Raw genomic sequence first — 16,180 nt, 5'->3', positions numbered from 1 at the left:
GCTTACATGATGTGTTTGCTGTTTTTTAGTTGGCCCAATAAAAGTATCACTGTTTTGTGGATTTTGTAAGATGTTGGCCAAATAGGCTAAGAAAGAAATGTCAACCATCTAGAAAAGCTTCTATGCTATTTTTCCCCTAGAGCAGCTTTTATGCACAGAAAGGAAGGGATGAAGATCTTTTTTGCTGCACCATGGAATTTGTTTGGTTATTCTTCATGTTGCAACTAGACCACCCTACATCAAACCACAGCATCATTTACAGGTAGCATATCTACCAGTGCTCAATGTCTTAAGAGCCAGTAAAATCTTAAATGAGTCAGTATCTTGTCACAGTATTCATTGGCCCACCAGGCAAAATAGCTGGTGAAACAGCTGAATTCCTTACTGAAGAGAATACTACCCAACAAACCAGTGGTTACCAGTTTCTGTTGTGGTTATGGGCTTGGGTCAAGGATACAAGAATCTTTTAGTCCAAGCAATAAAAGATGCATCGGCAGCCACAGCAATAAAACATGCCTTTAGTTCTTCTTCAGTCCAGAATTTGAGTATATAGGGCCAAACCAAATGCTTGTCATTTTAAGAGTACTCAATTTATCATGTAAATGTAAAAGCTTCTGGGTGTAATTCTCCCTGCCTGACATACAAACAAGGTCACATAGCAAACCCATCGTAAATTATATGGCATTCTATAGTAAACAGTAACAGGAGAAGGAAATGCAGAAACCTGGAAGCAAAGAATAAATAACACAGTGACAATTTCAACTTCTTTCGGGGCATTTGTTTGCCAAAGAGATGTTTTCCATATCCGATCCATTACCGAAATTAGACATGAACGGGTATGCTAGTTTGGGTGAAGATTGGAATAAAGAATTCCCTGGCTCCAAATTAAATGGGAACATCTAATATTCTCCCCAGTTGATCAGACATCATACCTGATGTTGTAGGTGTCATAGGACAAGTTATAATATTGTTGTATCTTTATGTTGATAATTTATTTCCCTGCAACTTTCTCCATTCAATATTGCAAATTCTTGGGCTTGTTGGTAAAAGCCTAAACTAACGAGTTTACAAAAACTCATCTGCAGGTGGTGATTATAAAACACATTTTAATCAAATGAAAAAAATAGAGTTGAAACCTAGAAATACTTAGCATTTCTTTGGTATATTAACATGTTTCAAATACTTGATCCCAGTAAGTATCTAGGAGCCAATGTGGTGTACAGGTTGACCTTCTCTTGTCCAGAAAAGTGAATCAAGTATCTACAGACAGCAAAAATTTAACAGGAGAGCCTATCCATAGTAGGCTTAGACTATAAGGCTCCATGAGTATAAAAGCAATATACAGAAGTCTAATATAGACTGAGATGAAGTTGATGGAAATTCAACATCACACGAGCCTGGATAAATCTCTGCAGAAGAGTTTGAGATGTGGCTATTCTAATGCCTCTCAAGTTCTTGTTTTAAAATAATACAGCATCACAAAATATTTGTCATTTCTACCAAATTTTATTGCCAAACATCTAAACATATACACTGAGGCGTAACGTCACCAAATATCATCTCACTCCCTTTTAATTAACTTCAGAAAGGAGGTAAGAAAACAAAGAACTCATACAAATTGGATGTACCCTAAAGTAATACAGAATGAAAAAGCAAAGATGGTACACTGGATCAGATTTACCACTATGGCTTTAGAAAGCATCTGAACATAATCTGGCATACAGGAAAAGTCTGTTCAAAGAGCAGACTGAGCCATGTATAATTAAAAGAATAAGTAATTAAGTCACATGAACCATGCTCTCTTTTCATTCTAATATGTGAACAATTACACAGGTCTCTCAACTATACTTCAGCCATTCTGGCTTGCCTTATAAGACATCTTATATAGTGACATTCAGACAGGAAATATGCATTTCTTTAGAAAAAGAGGATAATTTACTAGTGAATTAGCCTGCCAAGGACTCAAAGCATGTCTCTTATGGTACTTAAGTAATGGGAAATGCTTTCCCACAGTACCTGCTGAACTCACCAGAAATATTCAGAGTGCTGATAACAGTAGCAGGATAAAAAAGATTAGATAAAATCATGGACCATTGGTTGAAAAATAGTTGTTGACTGAAATAGTCAGAAGATATGAATTCTTGTAATCAGAACAGTCTTTTCTTTTTTTGCTAGGAATAAGAGAGAGATTGTTCCATAATTGTCCTACTTCTTGGCATGTATCTTGTGAAGCATCCAGCCAGGAGAGGTGATTTTCCAAGACAACATATTGGCCTCTGGTGTCATCAGGCCAACCCTGTGTAGCTCTTAAATAGCTTAAAAATAGTAAGCAGGTTTTGGAGGCTTATCAAAATTGATGAACCACAGTGATGTCTCCTGGTTTGAGGAGTTGCTCATGCCTTAGTAAGATTCCCCCCAAAATATCTTCAAACATTTATAGGAAGAGAAGAGGCAGGGACAGAATAAGGATAAAATTGTGAAATGCTGTATTTACCATTTGATGGTTTGGAGAACTGCAACTTGTATGCAAAATATAGAAGTTGCAGGTTGCTTCACAGATTATGAGTTGTGTGCTTCTTTTGGTTAGTGCACAGACTATTAAGAAAACATATTTTCTCTGAACTGAAAAGACAGGATGAGGTATCTTGGGTTTTAGGGGATAATTTTATTGACATTATGCCATGAAATTCTAAACTTTTCCAACAAGTAGTTACAACAGTTGGCTACCTTCCCCCACTTAAAAACTGGACTTCAGGTGTGGGGAAAAAGGACAGAAGGACTGTACTTTTAAAAGTTTATGAACTGTGCCACCAGCTTCCCAACAGAAAAAGAGCAGTATGTTTTAAGTGAATTTAAGAGGCTGTGACTATACATATTGTTAGCTGTCATATTTGGGGACTTCTAATAAACTGATTTAGATTATTTGTGCTTTATTATATTCTCCCTGGTTTTCATAGTGTATGTTTGTGGTGTTATTTCAGTCCCAAACTTTATGAATTAGGTGAGATAGCAATTTAATATATCTAATATAGGATTTATGCCCATTGCAAAGCAATAAAAAGTTCAAATCCAAATGGATGAGAAGTTATGACAGTTGCTATGTTTCTAGCTCCTATTTCTAGATTAGTAGGGAGGAAATCCTGTACCTCAAAGTAGTGACAACAGATTATATTCACAAATTATGTTCCCTGACTTTTACCAAAATGCACATAAAAGTCTGAGGTTTAGCAAATCAAGCTTACTCCCTTCCACCAAGAATGAGAGCGAGCTTTATAGCTGCCACAGCAATTTTAAGCCAACATTCTTGCTCTAATCTGAAAGCTGCATACTAAACTCATTGCATGCAAGGCTGCCTCGCCAAATTACTGTGAACATTGACAAACTGAGCAGATGACGTAGATGTGAGAAGCAGCCTCCTATCCCATATCTAGGTGCTGTAGCAATATGCTAAGATTTGTCAGGTTTAAATATGCCTATTCTTCAAAGGACAGGATGCCATCTTCCCAGTGGATATTCTATGTGTCGTTATAGACAGACTAAGGGTTTCTCTTCTTGCATTCAGAATGAATGCAATGACCCTTTTCTCACCAGAATGAGCATTTCTCTAGAAACTTCTAATTAGACTGACGAAATATTTCTTAAAATTAGGAATCTCTCTCTTCAAAAATATGTCTGCTGTTACATTTTGTATAGCTGTATAGCTGGTGAGCAATTTAGTTCAAAACTGAATGTGCAGAAGCAGTGCAGACTTCCAAAGCAGGCAATAAACTGACTGTACAGCCTCAGCAGCAATTCATATGGAGAGAGCCACCACAATGACCTGGCTAATCTCTCAGTCTGTGACTGTTTGAATTGCCTGAGATAAACACATTTGCCATGTCGCATGTAGGTCTCAGGAACACTGAATCAAAACCTGCCTTAAAGCACGTCAAAAAGGACAAAGAAAACTGTTAACAGCTGTTTGCAGTAAGACTTTGCACACTAAATTGACTGCCACAATGTTGTTAAACTCCCATCCTCATTCTGTGAATTGATATAGTCCAACAGACTGCATGCCAAAAAAAAATCTTGGCTCTACTGAGACTGAATTATTGGAAATGTTTGTGCCAACCATAAATGCAACATGCCACTGTAGCCTGATACTGTTTTATTTGAATAAATTATAGCATACCTTGTGCAGGATGCTTCTTATAGTTTAAGAACTGAAGCTACAGCACGTGTATTTGTGAAAAAAATGGACTGAAACACCTGGACATATTGTTATAATAAATGATCTTTGTGAGATTGCACTGCGGTCCTCACACCACTGTACCAAGGAATTTATGACTGTTAAAACTGAAGCACACATGTTAACAAAGAAGTGGTTTATCAGAAAAACTTTGAACAAAACCAGGGGAGCATCTTGAGTGATTTGCAGACTGATACTGCCTTCTCTATACATTGCTATTATCGTTCTAGTTTTGTGATCCCATTTAAAAGATCTTTATGCCAAACCACAATCTGATTCTGTTTTCAAACCTCACTGTTCAGTCAAATGAAGATGGAGACTTTTAATATAACTTAGGTGAAAAAAGAGAACGAGAAAGAAATTCATTTTTGCGGGGAGAGGGAATGATGCTAGAGAGCAGGTGAAGTTCCAATTTGAGTGGAAGGCTTTGCTGCTGTTCCCATCCCTAACAGCTGTAGCCTCACACAGATGGAAAAGAATATTTGGTCAGACACCAGCAGCTTGCTAATGCATTTGGCTTTGGCAGCCCCTCCACTTCCATGCAACTCAGTTCAACTTACTTCTTCTTTGCATTTACATTTCTGCAGACCCAGTTCATGCCGTCCTTCAAGAATAAAAGAACAAAAAAGAAAACATTAGATGAAAAAGAAGGAACAATATAACTCCAGATCCCAACAAGTCATCCTTTATACCATTTTATAAAAACACTGCCTGTGTTTCGTTTTCTCTCTCTCTCGCTGTTTCCTATTGTATATAAATGCTATATGTGAAATGGTTTCTCATTAGTGGAACAAGCTTTGGGAAACTTGCTAGCTGAATAGCCTTTTCCTGAGTCAAGATTTTGCATCATTTGCAAGTGCTAAGTTATGGGGTAAATTGCCTTCTTCTATGTGTTTTGACATGATAGACTGTTTGGATTTGGTTGTAAGGATGTCTTGTGACATGGTTGAACCTGCCTATAAATGTATGGCTGCTGTTATCCTGATCAGTTTTGGAGAGACTGAACTATAAATCTAAGCACAAAGGAAGTTCTAGGATTCACGGTTAATTGCCTAAACCAGTGTTTCTCAAATGGTGCTCCTCCAGATGTTTTGGACTTCAGCTCCCAGAAATCCCAGCCATCTTACCAGCTGTTAGGAATGGTGGGAGCTGAAGTCTAAAACATCTGGAGGAGCAGTTTGGTCTAAACGAATGTTCTTGCCACATTTCATTTCTTTTGCCCCATTCATTTGTGCTTTCTTCTCCATTGATAGCAAGTTTGAGCGTTTCATCATCTTTTTATGGAATGATGCATTTGCTCATCTACATTAGTACATGACTTGAAAAAATCATGCACGATTGCCGAAAATGGAGAGGGGAAGACACCAATGAAATAATGAAACAACTTAGAATAAAACACATTGAATCAGATGGAAGTAACAAGGTGATGGAAGTGCACCAGTACACAACCATGCATACACTTTACAAAGAAAGGAAAAGGAATAATCTCTAATAATGAAGATGGAAAGGATATACAACAGCCAAGAAGTGGGATTCTTTCTAGTCAAGTATATGAAGCTGTCGCTGTAAAAAAGTCCTAGGAAAAAGTTTTAGTAGATGCCCCAGCACTAATGGGAGAAAAATTATTGACACAGCAAACGCCCTGTTCTGCCCCATAGTTGCCATGTTTGCCTTTGCAATCCCAATAAATCATTTTGTCTCTACTTTCCAAGTCTTTTTGAAAAGAAACTCTACATTCTGCAAGATACTTGCATATTGTAATTAAAATACCAGTAAGTGCTGGAGAAAAATAAATACAGTTAGATTAACCTTGTCCACTCTCTTAGACCTACTGCAACCTTTAGAAATTTGCTTGCAAAGAAGGAAGTGGTTTTCAACAGTTCCTACCATTCCGGCTTAATCAGACTTTAAAGCAGTATTCATATTTGCACATATTGTGATATACAAGGCAAGCAGCACTCCTCATTCATTTTGAATGTAGGTTTATTTGTTGAAGGAGAACAGCTGAGGCAGCTTAAAACAATAAATATCTGCTGACACTCCTTTGATATTCAGCACAACTATCACATAAACAATACATCCCTGCAAAACAACAGCTAGGCATTCCATTTCTCAGTGGAAAGCAAACCACAGCCTCCCATAGAGTAAAACAAACACTGCCAATGACACAAGAGAGCTCAGCCATAGGGTACTGGGCTACTCAAACACTGCACAATGGAGACTCATAAAGCAGAGTTTATGATGGGATTTACTGTGGCTGCAAGCCTGGCTGTATAACAAGGACAAAAGAATGACAAGGCACTATGCAGGAGGAAAAGTGATCTCCAAACAGCTTTTCAATTCCCGTCTAGGTCACTTTACTTTGAAGCCAGGAACTGATCCAAAAATTTACTTTCAGAGCAAGAACTGATTCACAAATAATTGTGATGTCTCTAATTAGTTTGTAGGGGAATGAATGTATGAAATTAACACCCAGCCTCAAGGAAAAAAGGGCAAACAAACATTTTAATCTACAGGTAAGCCATTTCTTATACTCTCTAGACAAAGAATTTATTCCAAACCCACTTAAATATTGATAATCCAGTGGGCCCTCTAGATTTGCAACAGTTCAATTATAGGACTCCTTGTGGATGCCAAAAAAGCATATGATTACATACATTTTTACACATCCCAACAAAATTAATTCTTGGTGTTTTGGTTTTAGACCTGTTCCTGGGGTAATTTGGGGTGCTGATTCAGAAAATTGTATTGGATAGACTACATCAGGTCTAGTTTCTTAGCTATAGTTATCATGGTTATCTTTGGGTCTATGAGCAGATGACAACTGGTATGTTTCAAAACCTAGAGCTGATAGGGGAAAACTGGTGCCAATTTTCGAATCAACAGGTCAAGTATACCCAGAAACAGGTCTAACATTTGGGGTACTAAATGTGTGTCGGCCAGTGTTATTAAATGGCAGTGATGTGTGTATGGACGCTTCAGCCCATCCATATTTACATTAAAGCCCTATCTCCTCTCTGTAAAAGATGTGATCATCTACAGTGGAAATTGTAGCTCTGGATTCATGAGTAGGGTTTAGTGTAATATGAAGGAACAAGAAGTTAACACAATATTGTCACTGATGTTTTAAATATGCTCTCAATTCAGAGTTCAATTTTGTTGAAATTAAAGTGAAAGTTGGAAACTACTGTGTCTTAATATATCATATAGGAGTGTGAGGGGCGCAAGGATCAATGATTCCAGGTGGTTATGTCAGGACTAAAATTTTAGTTTAGCACCCAGGTGTCAGAATGAAGAGGAAGAAAATATACATGCTGAATGCATTCCAGGCACTGTATACAGTAAGCAGCTCCTCTTGAAATATGAAGTCTTTGATACAATCCAGCTGTTGTTAAAACAAAGCAGAGGGTGCTATACACCACAGTTTTTTTTCTTCCTGAAGAGATTGATGTCAAAGTGGCACTTTTCTCTCCCCGAGCTGTGAATGCCTGTACAGAATTCCATCTATAACCAATCACAGGTGCAGTTGCTGAAGATGCAAATCAAAGAGGAGATAGGACTCCTTGAATGGGGCCAGGACCACAGCAGAAAGAATTGGGTTTAGATATGCATTTGTTGAAAAACAGATTTGGCAAAAGTGCTGCTTCAAAGCAGTGAAGAAATGATCTAGTATTCTCAAACAGATACCTCTGGAAGGAAACTATGCCATAAACCAAAAAAGCAAGCATGGGCACAAATCTGTAACAAACCTTGATCAATAAGTGAGGGCATTATCTACTTGTCTACTAAATAATGCATTCAAGAATTGTTGAGAAAACACACATTGAGTAATCCCAGTGTTTCCCTTTTATTGAATCACTGTCAAGTCTTGAACATCTGATGTCACAGGCTTCTCTATGTGGTGATTCCAATCTTTTCCCATATAACATCCCACTCCCTGCTAATAGCTCACTGTCCTTTTCTTTGTCCCCGTCCATCAAGCAATTGAATATTTTGTGATTGTAAGTTCTTCAAAGCACTCTGCATCCCCTCCAATATTTAAACCACAGGGAATATTCATGAGTTTGGCAGGATAGGCTTCATGATAAACAAAAGTAAGTGTGAAAAGCAATTTGATGTACACAAATTTAAAATGTTGATGGCCAAAAGCCAGGATGGAAGGGTATTGAAAAATATTTATTCAAAACATTCACTGGTAGTGATAAAGAGACATTTCAATATTATTAGTATGAATTATCCATACCTTGGCTCAGCCATTAATCAGACTGGAGAGTGCAGTTAAAAAATCAGAAGAAGACTATGAATTTGTAAGCAAAGTTATGAAGCAACTAGACAAAATCTCAAAGCATCGAGATATATATTCAAATATTAAAGTTAGGATTGTATTTCTCTTTTCTATGTTTGGTTAGGAGCTTCCGCTGGTGCAGCGGGTTAAACCACTGAGCTGCTGAACTTGCTGACTGAAAGGTCGGCGGTTCGAATCTGGGAACAGGATGAGCTTCCACTGTTAGCCCCAGCTTCTGCCAGCCTAACAGTTCAAAACATACAAATGTGAGTAAATCAATCAGTACATCTCCGGCAGGAAGGTAATGGCGCTCCATGCAGCCATGTTGGCCACATGACCTTGGAACTGTCTACGGACAACACTGGCTCTTTGGCTTAGAAATGGAGATGAGCACCAATCTCCAGAGTCGGACACAGCTAGACTTAATGTCAGGGGAAAACCTTTACCTTTACCTATGTATGGTTGTGAAAGCTGGTCTCTTTGTTGTTTTTAGGAGATCAATGATTTGGAAAAAATCAGGAAGCACCACAATTTTACTGCATGAAATTTTACCCCCCTTATCCCACAATTCACATTTTCCCATAGTATCAGATCTGGCACAGGTGTTGGGGAACTTGCATGTCTGCAGTTAATATTTATTTTACTATATCATTTGTACCACCAATCATTCTTTTTAGCATGTATTATTATCTCGGAAATCTCCAAATCCTAGCTTTCAACAAATTAAAATGCTTGGCCAACCCAAATTTTTTTCTCTTGTCTTGCTCTGGAAAGAGTGCAATGCTGATGCTAACTGAGCTGTTCTAAGGAAAGTAACAAAATTTTGGGGTGCTACCCTCTCGCTTATAGTTGAGTACTTTCAATCTGGTACAGGAAGCTAGGTACAAAAGGAGAGCCTCGATAACCCAGAAGATATATATGGAAAGCAATGCTGCTGCTCTTTCCTTTTCCCTTTCCCTTTCCTTCCTCTTTTTCCCACAACATTCAAAGCTTGAAAGGCAACTCATAGGGCTTGAATTGAGCAGGGAAGCAACTATGCAGCATATAAAAGTTCTTCTGAACTGGTATTTTATATATGCATAATCTGCTAAATAATCATTCCTCTGGTGGCACATGCAGTGTACCTTTACAGAATCTCAACTTGCTGCTTGCTCTTGATTCCAGTATTTAATAAAGGGGGGAAGAGAGAGAAAATTGAAACTGAAGCCTTAAAGTAATCAGCATTTGACATGGTTTCATGAGATAGGCTACCAGAAGACAGAAGCAGACAAAAGACTAAATCTACCAGTAAAAAAAAATTAGAATTGTCAAACTATGTAGCAGCTATTTTGTCACGACCCAGGCGGCAGAGGCACCAATAACCATACACAGAGGCCAGAATCTAACTAATATCTTTATTGAAGGAATATATAAAGTTAATAAAAACAAGTATAGAAAATAGTCCAGAATTAGACCCTTCAGGAAAGGTCAGAATTAGTCCAAAAAAGCAATGTCCAATAAGAAATATTAAGGTCCAAAGTTGTAATCCAATAACCGAAACACTCACTTTGCCAAGCAAAGTGAGGGGAGATGACAAGGTCCTTAGTCCATAAAACTTGAGCGTGGCTAGGAAATAACTTGATACTTGAAACAAGGCTTGAACGTGGAACAAGGTAACTAAGAACAAGAACAAGGTCCGTGGAATAACTTGGTAAAATCCGTGAAACAAGGCAAGGATTAGTCCTGGGAAACAAGGCAAAGTCCGTAGGTAAACAAAGGCTGGGAAGCAAGGCGAAGGCTGGATAGCAAGGCAAGGCTTGAGCTGAAGCGAGGCTTGAATCGGAGCGCGCTGTCCAGACACAACTCGCTCCGTAGGCTGACGAATTGACTCCGCGAAGTTGCTACGCGGGCAAAACACCTATATAGAGTCCAACTTTCTCACCAAAGCGGTTCTCTGGGAATCAGAAACGAAAGCTAAACTCTGAGACCAGATGTTAAACTCCTTAAAGATTCTCACGAGAACCAATGTTAATTGGCAACATTCTTAGCTGCTATCCTCGCACTCCTGCGCGAAGCTGAATCCAAACTTCTCTGTTGTTTACAAAACTCCCGGCGCAAGAACACGGGAGAAGTAGGCTCTGGGGTTGTTTGACATACTTCTGGGGCACAACTTTCTTGCAGGTGCAAGGTTTCCAGATCTGCCTGGGAAGGATCTGGCTGAGAGGAATCCAGTTCAGACTGGGAAGGTAAAAAACCCAAGTTTTCATCTTCATCAGGGATTACAATGTCCTGAGCAGGACTACAAGGCCCATGGTTCATCACACTATCCCCCTCCTCAGGGCCCCTCCCAAACTGGGGTCCTCTCCCCGAGGCGCGAGGTCGCGGTTTGGTGGGATAGGTCAGATGGAAGCGACGGGTTAGATCAGGAGCATGGACTGTGGAGGCGTCTTCCCAAGAGCGTTCCTCAGGCCCAAAACCCACCCAGTCAATGAGATATTGTAGGCGGCGGCGATGAAAGCGAGAATCCAAAATGTCCTCAACCTCGAACTCCTCCTCCCCATTCATCAAAACAGGAGGGGGGGCCGGTTGGTCTGTATCAGGACGCACACCATCCGCCGGAAGGAGCAGGGAACGGTGAAACACTGGGTGAATGCGCATTGAACGCGGAAGTTGGAGTTTGAAAGTCACGGGGTTTAATTGCGCCACCACTGGATAGGGGCCAATGAAGCGGGCATCTAACTTCCGGCATGGGCGGTGGGAGGGCAGAAAGCGAGTGGACAGAAAAACCCGATCTCCTACCTTGATTTCGGGGCCCGGCTGGCGGTGTTTGTCAGCGTGGCGTTTATAGTCCTCCTTGGCTTGGTCCAGTTGCTGGAGCAAAAGTTGTTGCACCGCTGTGAGTTCCTGCAGCCAATCCTCTGCTGCGGGAACTTCTGAAGTTTCAATGACAGGGGGAAAGAAACGTGGATGGAAACCGTAGTTTGCAAAGAACGGCGTTTCTTTTGTAGAAGCTTGAACTCCATTATTGTAGGCAAACTCAGACAGTGGTAACAGAGAAGCCCAATTGTCCTGTTGGTAGTTTACATAACAGCGAAGATACTGCTCCAAGGTGGCATTGGTGCGCTCCGTTTGCCCATCTGTTTGGGGATGATGAGCTGAAGATAAGCGAGAGTCTATGCCCAGTAGTTTTTGTAGTGCCTTCCAAAAACGAGAGGTGAATTGAGATCCACGGTCTGTGACTAAACTCTTGGGCAATCCATGTAGTCTGAAAACATGCTGAAGAAATAGATCCGCAGTTTCTTTGGCCGTGGGGAGGCCTTCGCAGGGAATGAAATGGGCTAACTTGGTGAATAGGTCCACCACCACTAAGATCGTGGTGAATCCACAGGAAGGTGGTAGGTCAGTGATGAAATCCGCGGAAATTATTTCCCATGGGCGAGATGGGGTAGGAAGGGGGTGCAAAAGCCCTGAGGGCTTCTCCCTTCGTATCTTGGAGCGCTGGCATACTGGGCAGGTGTTGACATATTTTTCCACATCCTTGCGGATCTTGGGCCACCAAAAATCTCTTAGGATCAAATGCATGGTTTTAAATAGTCCGAAGTGTCCTGCTGGTTTGCAGTCATGACACAGACGAAGCGCTTTTTCCCTGCCCGGTCCGGGTGGGATATAAACATGATTTCTATAGCAGAGCAGCCCATCTTTAAGCGAAAAGGGAAAATGCAGACCTTGGCGAAGTTGGTCCTGCGCCCAGACATCTGCTTGCTGACTAGCCCTGATTTCTTGAGCACAGATGGGTCCTGGAGTAGGGGAAGTTGAACCAATGGGACTGGATTTGGTGTTCCCCACTGTGAGCGTGGCAAAGTTCTCAGGTTGTAGCAGTTGGGATTCAAAGGTCTCCTTGCGTCCTGCAGCGTATTCCGGTTTACGTGACAGGGCGTCTGCTTGCTTGGTTTGAGCTGGGGTCACATAATGGATCTGGAAGTTGAAACGTTCAAAGAATAAAGCCCAACGTTGCTGCCTCTGATTTAGTTTGCGGGCAGTTCTTAGATGTTCTAGATTACGATGATCAGTGTGGACTTCAATGGGGAATTTGGCCCCTTCTAGCCAATGTCTCCAAGTTTCAAAGGCTGCCTTTATGGCCAGTAGTTCTTTTTCCCAAATGGTGTAATTCCTCTCTGGTGTGGTTAGTTGACGAGAATAAAAGGCACAGGGGTGGAGGTGATCTCCCACCGGTTGTAAGAGTACAGCCCCAATTGCCACATCAGAGGCGTCCGCTTGCACCACAAAAGGGGTTCCAGGATTTGGGTGCTGTAGAATTGGCTGGGAGGTGAATAGTTTCTTCAGTTGCTGGAACCCTTTCTCTGCTTGATCAGTCCAGCGGAAAGGCTGCTTTCCACGGATGCAGCTAGTGATGGGGTCGGACCAGCGGGCAAAATCTGGAATGAACTTGCGGTAGTAGTTCGCGAACCCCAAGAAACGCTGCACCTCTTTCTTGTTAGTTGGCGCCCGCCATTCCAATACTGCTGAAACTTTGGCTGGATCCATGGAAAGCCCTAGAGGCGAGATGCGGTAGCCAAGGAAATCTACCTCTTGTAGATCAAAAGCGCATTTTTCTAGCTTGGCATAAAGTCCATGATCCCGCAGTCGTTGCAACACCATTTTGACGTGGTTCTCATGTTCTGATTGTGATCTGGAAAACACCAAAAAATCGTCCAGGTAGATTATCAAGAATCTGTCTAGATAGTCCTGAAAAATATCGTTGACAAAATGCTGGAACGTTGCGGGAGCTCCGCATAAACCGAAATTCATAACTCGGGACTCGAATAATCCGAATTTAGTCTGGAAGGCGGTCTTCCACTCGTCCCCTTCTCTGATGCGAACTAGATTATAAGCCCCCCGAAGATCCAGCTTGGTGTAGACCTTGGCTCCTCGAAGTCGGTCCAGTAGATCCGAGATTAAGGGCAGGGGATAGCTGTTCCGCTTGGTGATATTGTTCAATGCTCTGTAGTCCACCACCAAGCGTAATTCCCCTGACTTCTTCTTCACAAACATCACTGGGGAGGCGGCTGGGGATTGAGAGGGTCTGATGAACCCCTTGCGAAGGTTTGTCTCTAAGAATTCCCTGAGAGCTTCTTGCTCTGGTTCAGTCAGGGAGTAGAGATGCCCTCGCGGGATCGGGGCCCCCTCCACCAAGTCAATGGCACAGTCATAAGGTCTATGTGGGGGTAATTTTTCGGCTTCTTTCTCATTGAATACATCCCAATACTCGGAGTACTTCTTTGGCAAGGTGATGATGGGCTCGGAGTCTGTGGCATGGCATACCTTGGCTACGAGGCAATGGTTTTGGCAGTACGGTGAAGCAAACTGCAGTTCTCTGTTGGACCAGGAGATGTTAGGGTCGTGGAGTGTCAGCCATGGAATTCCCAAAATCACAGGGAAATGGGGAACCTCGGTAACAAAGAAGGAAATCTCTTCCATATGTTCCCTTATCCACATCCTGGTGGGTTCCGACCACTGGCTTACGGGGCCCGTCTTGAGGGGACGGCCGTCTATGGCTTGCACCACACGGGCATTCTTGAAATCATGATATTGTAATCCCAGAGAGTCGGCATACTCTCTATCGATGAAATTGTTGGTAGCTCCAGAGTCTATCATGGCGTGGATCATGACGGGTCCCCTTTTTGCTGACCATAATGTGACCACGAGAAGGAACAGGACCCCGGTTGGCGGCTCTTGGATGGATTTTTTGACCGGGTTGGCGAGCCTCTCTACACCCGGTCGTTGGCTTCCCCCGCCGGCTGTGTGCCAGTCGGCTCAGACGCCTTCGACTCCGTGGAGGACGCCGCCGCAAGACGGGCGGCAGGCTTCCCTTTGGCTGGGCACTCTCTGGCGAAGTGGCCCCCGTTCCCGCAGTACCAGCAGAGGTTCAAGCGTTGACGACGGGCCTTCTCGGCGGCATCTAGTCTGGGACGCACATTGCCCAACTGCATCGGCACCTCCTCGCCTCCTCTGGGGTATGGGGTTGGCGGCGGGGGTCTCCACACCGGACGTGGCTGAACACTGGCGGGAGCGGGGGGTTTTGCCCCGGCTCTACCGCCCTGGCCTCGAACCCATTGTTTCCTGTTGGCAATCATGACTTCAGCCCGTAAACATTGATCAATGAGTGCCTCGAGGGTCTGGGGAGGATCCACCTTGGAGATTTCTTCCAGCATTTCAATGTTGAGACCCTCCCGAAATTGTCCTCTGAGGGCTACATCGTTCCAGCCGGTGTTGTGGGCCAGCACGCGGAACTCGGCTATGTACTGAGGCATGGGTCTGTCTCCTTGAAGGAGGCGCCGGAGTTTGTGACCGGCTGCCTCCAAATTGTCCTCGATTCCCCAGGTCTCCTTAAGGTGATCCAAGAAGCGTTGTGCTGAACTTAGGTGGGGGGAGGCTTGATCAAACAGGGCCGTCGCCCAGCTAGCCGCTGGTCCGTCTAGAAGACTGTAGACCCACGCCACCTTGATGTCTTCTTGGGGAAACTCGGCATCACGGGCCTCTAGATAAGCTTGACATTGGCGGCGGAAAACATGAACCTTAGCAGCTTCTCCAGAAAACTTGGTAGGCAACGCCATGGCCGGGAGGCGAACTCCGCGCTCCCTCAACCCTTTTATTTCTCCATCCTGCGCGTTGAGTCTGTCACGGATGCGGTCCACTTCGTCCTTGCTGATGGTGTAGCTGAGCGGCTGTCCAGCCGGCGCGGCTCCGGTAGACATCCTGGCCTCGGTTAGTTGGTGCTTATGGGTGGCGGAGTCAAACTCTCACGACCCAGGCGGCAGAGGCACCAATAACCATACACAGAGGCCAGAATCTAACTAATATCTTTATTGAAGGAATATATAAAGTTAATAAAAACAAGTATAGAAAATAGTCCAGAATTAGACCCTTCAGGAAAGGTCAGAATTAGTCCAAAAAAGCAATGTCCAATAAGAAATATTAAGGTCCAAAGTTGTAATCCAATAACCGAAACACTCACTTTGCCAAGCAAAGTGAGGGGAGATGACAAGGTCCTTAGTCCATAAAACTTGAGCGTGGCTAGGAAATAACTTGATACTTGAAACAAGGCTTGAACGTGGAACAAGGTAACTAAGAACAAGAACAAGGTCCGTGGAATAACTTGGTAAAATCCGTGAAACAAGGCAAGGATTAGTCCTGGGAAACAAGGCAAAGTCCGTAGGTAAACAAAGGCTGGGAAGCAAGGCGAAGGCTGGATAGCAAGGCAAGGCTTGAGCTGAAGCGAGGCTTGAATCGGAGCGCGCTGTCCAGACACAACTCGCTCCGTAGGCTGACGAATTGACTCCGCGAAGTTGCTACGCGGGCAAAACACCTATATAGAGTCCAACTTTCTCACCAAAGCGGTTCTCTGGGAATCAGAAACGAAAGCTAAACTCTGAGACCAGATGTTAAACTCCTTAAAGATTCTCACGAGAACCAATGTTAATTGGCAACATTCTTAGCTGCTATCCTCGCACTCCTGCGCGAAGCTGAATCCAAACTTCTCTGTTGTTTACAAAACTCCCGGCGCAAGAACACGGGAGAAGTAGGCTCTGGGGTTGTTTGACATACTTCTGGGGCACAACTTTCTTGCAGGTGCAAGGTTTCCAGATCTGCCTGGGAAGGATCTGGCTGAGAGGAATCCAGTTCAGACT

At 42.9% G+C, this 16,180-nt stretch overlaps 1 protein-coding gene across 3 annotated transcripts in view; it reads right to left on the bottom strand.

Moving 5' to 3' along the window:
- Positions 1 to 1,486: 1,486 nt before the first annotated feature.
- The window catches only part of arl3 (ADP ribosylation factor like GTPase 3), a 131,929-nt gene continuing 117,235 nt past the window's right edge, over positions 1,487 to 16,180 (bottom strand). For all 3 annotated transcript variants that reach the window (XM_062976316.1, XM_062976318.1, XM_062976317.1), the window contains exon 6: positions 1,487 to 4,832. In XM_062976316.1, the coding sequence (XP_062832386.1) occupies positions 4,785 to 4,832 (48 nt within the window). In that variant the 3' untranslated portion in view covers positions 1,487 to 4,784. The remainder of the gene's footprint in view (positions 4,833 to 16,180) is intronic.

Source organism: Anolis carolinensis, chromosome 3 (assembly GCF_035594765.1).
Source record: "Anolis carolinensis isolate JA03-04 chromosome 3, rAnoCar3.1.pri, whole genome shotgun sequence".
NCBI lineage: Eukaryota > Metazoa > Chordata > Lepidosauria > Squamata > Dactyloidae > Anolis > Anolis carolinensis.
Note: the sequence above shows the minus strand (reverse complement) of the source record. Positions and strands in the feature narration are given on the sequence as shown.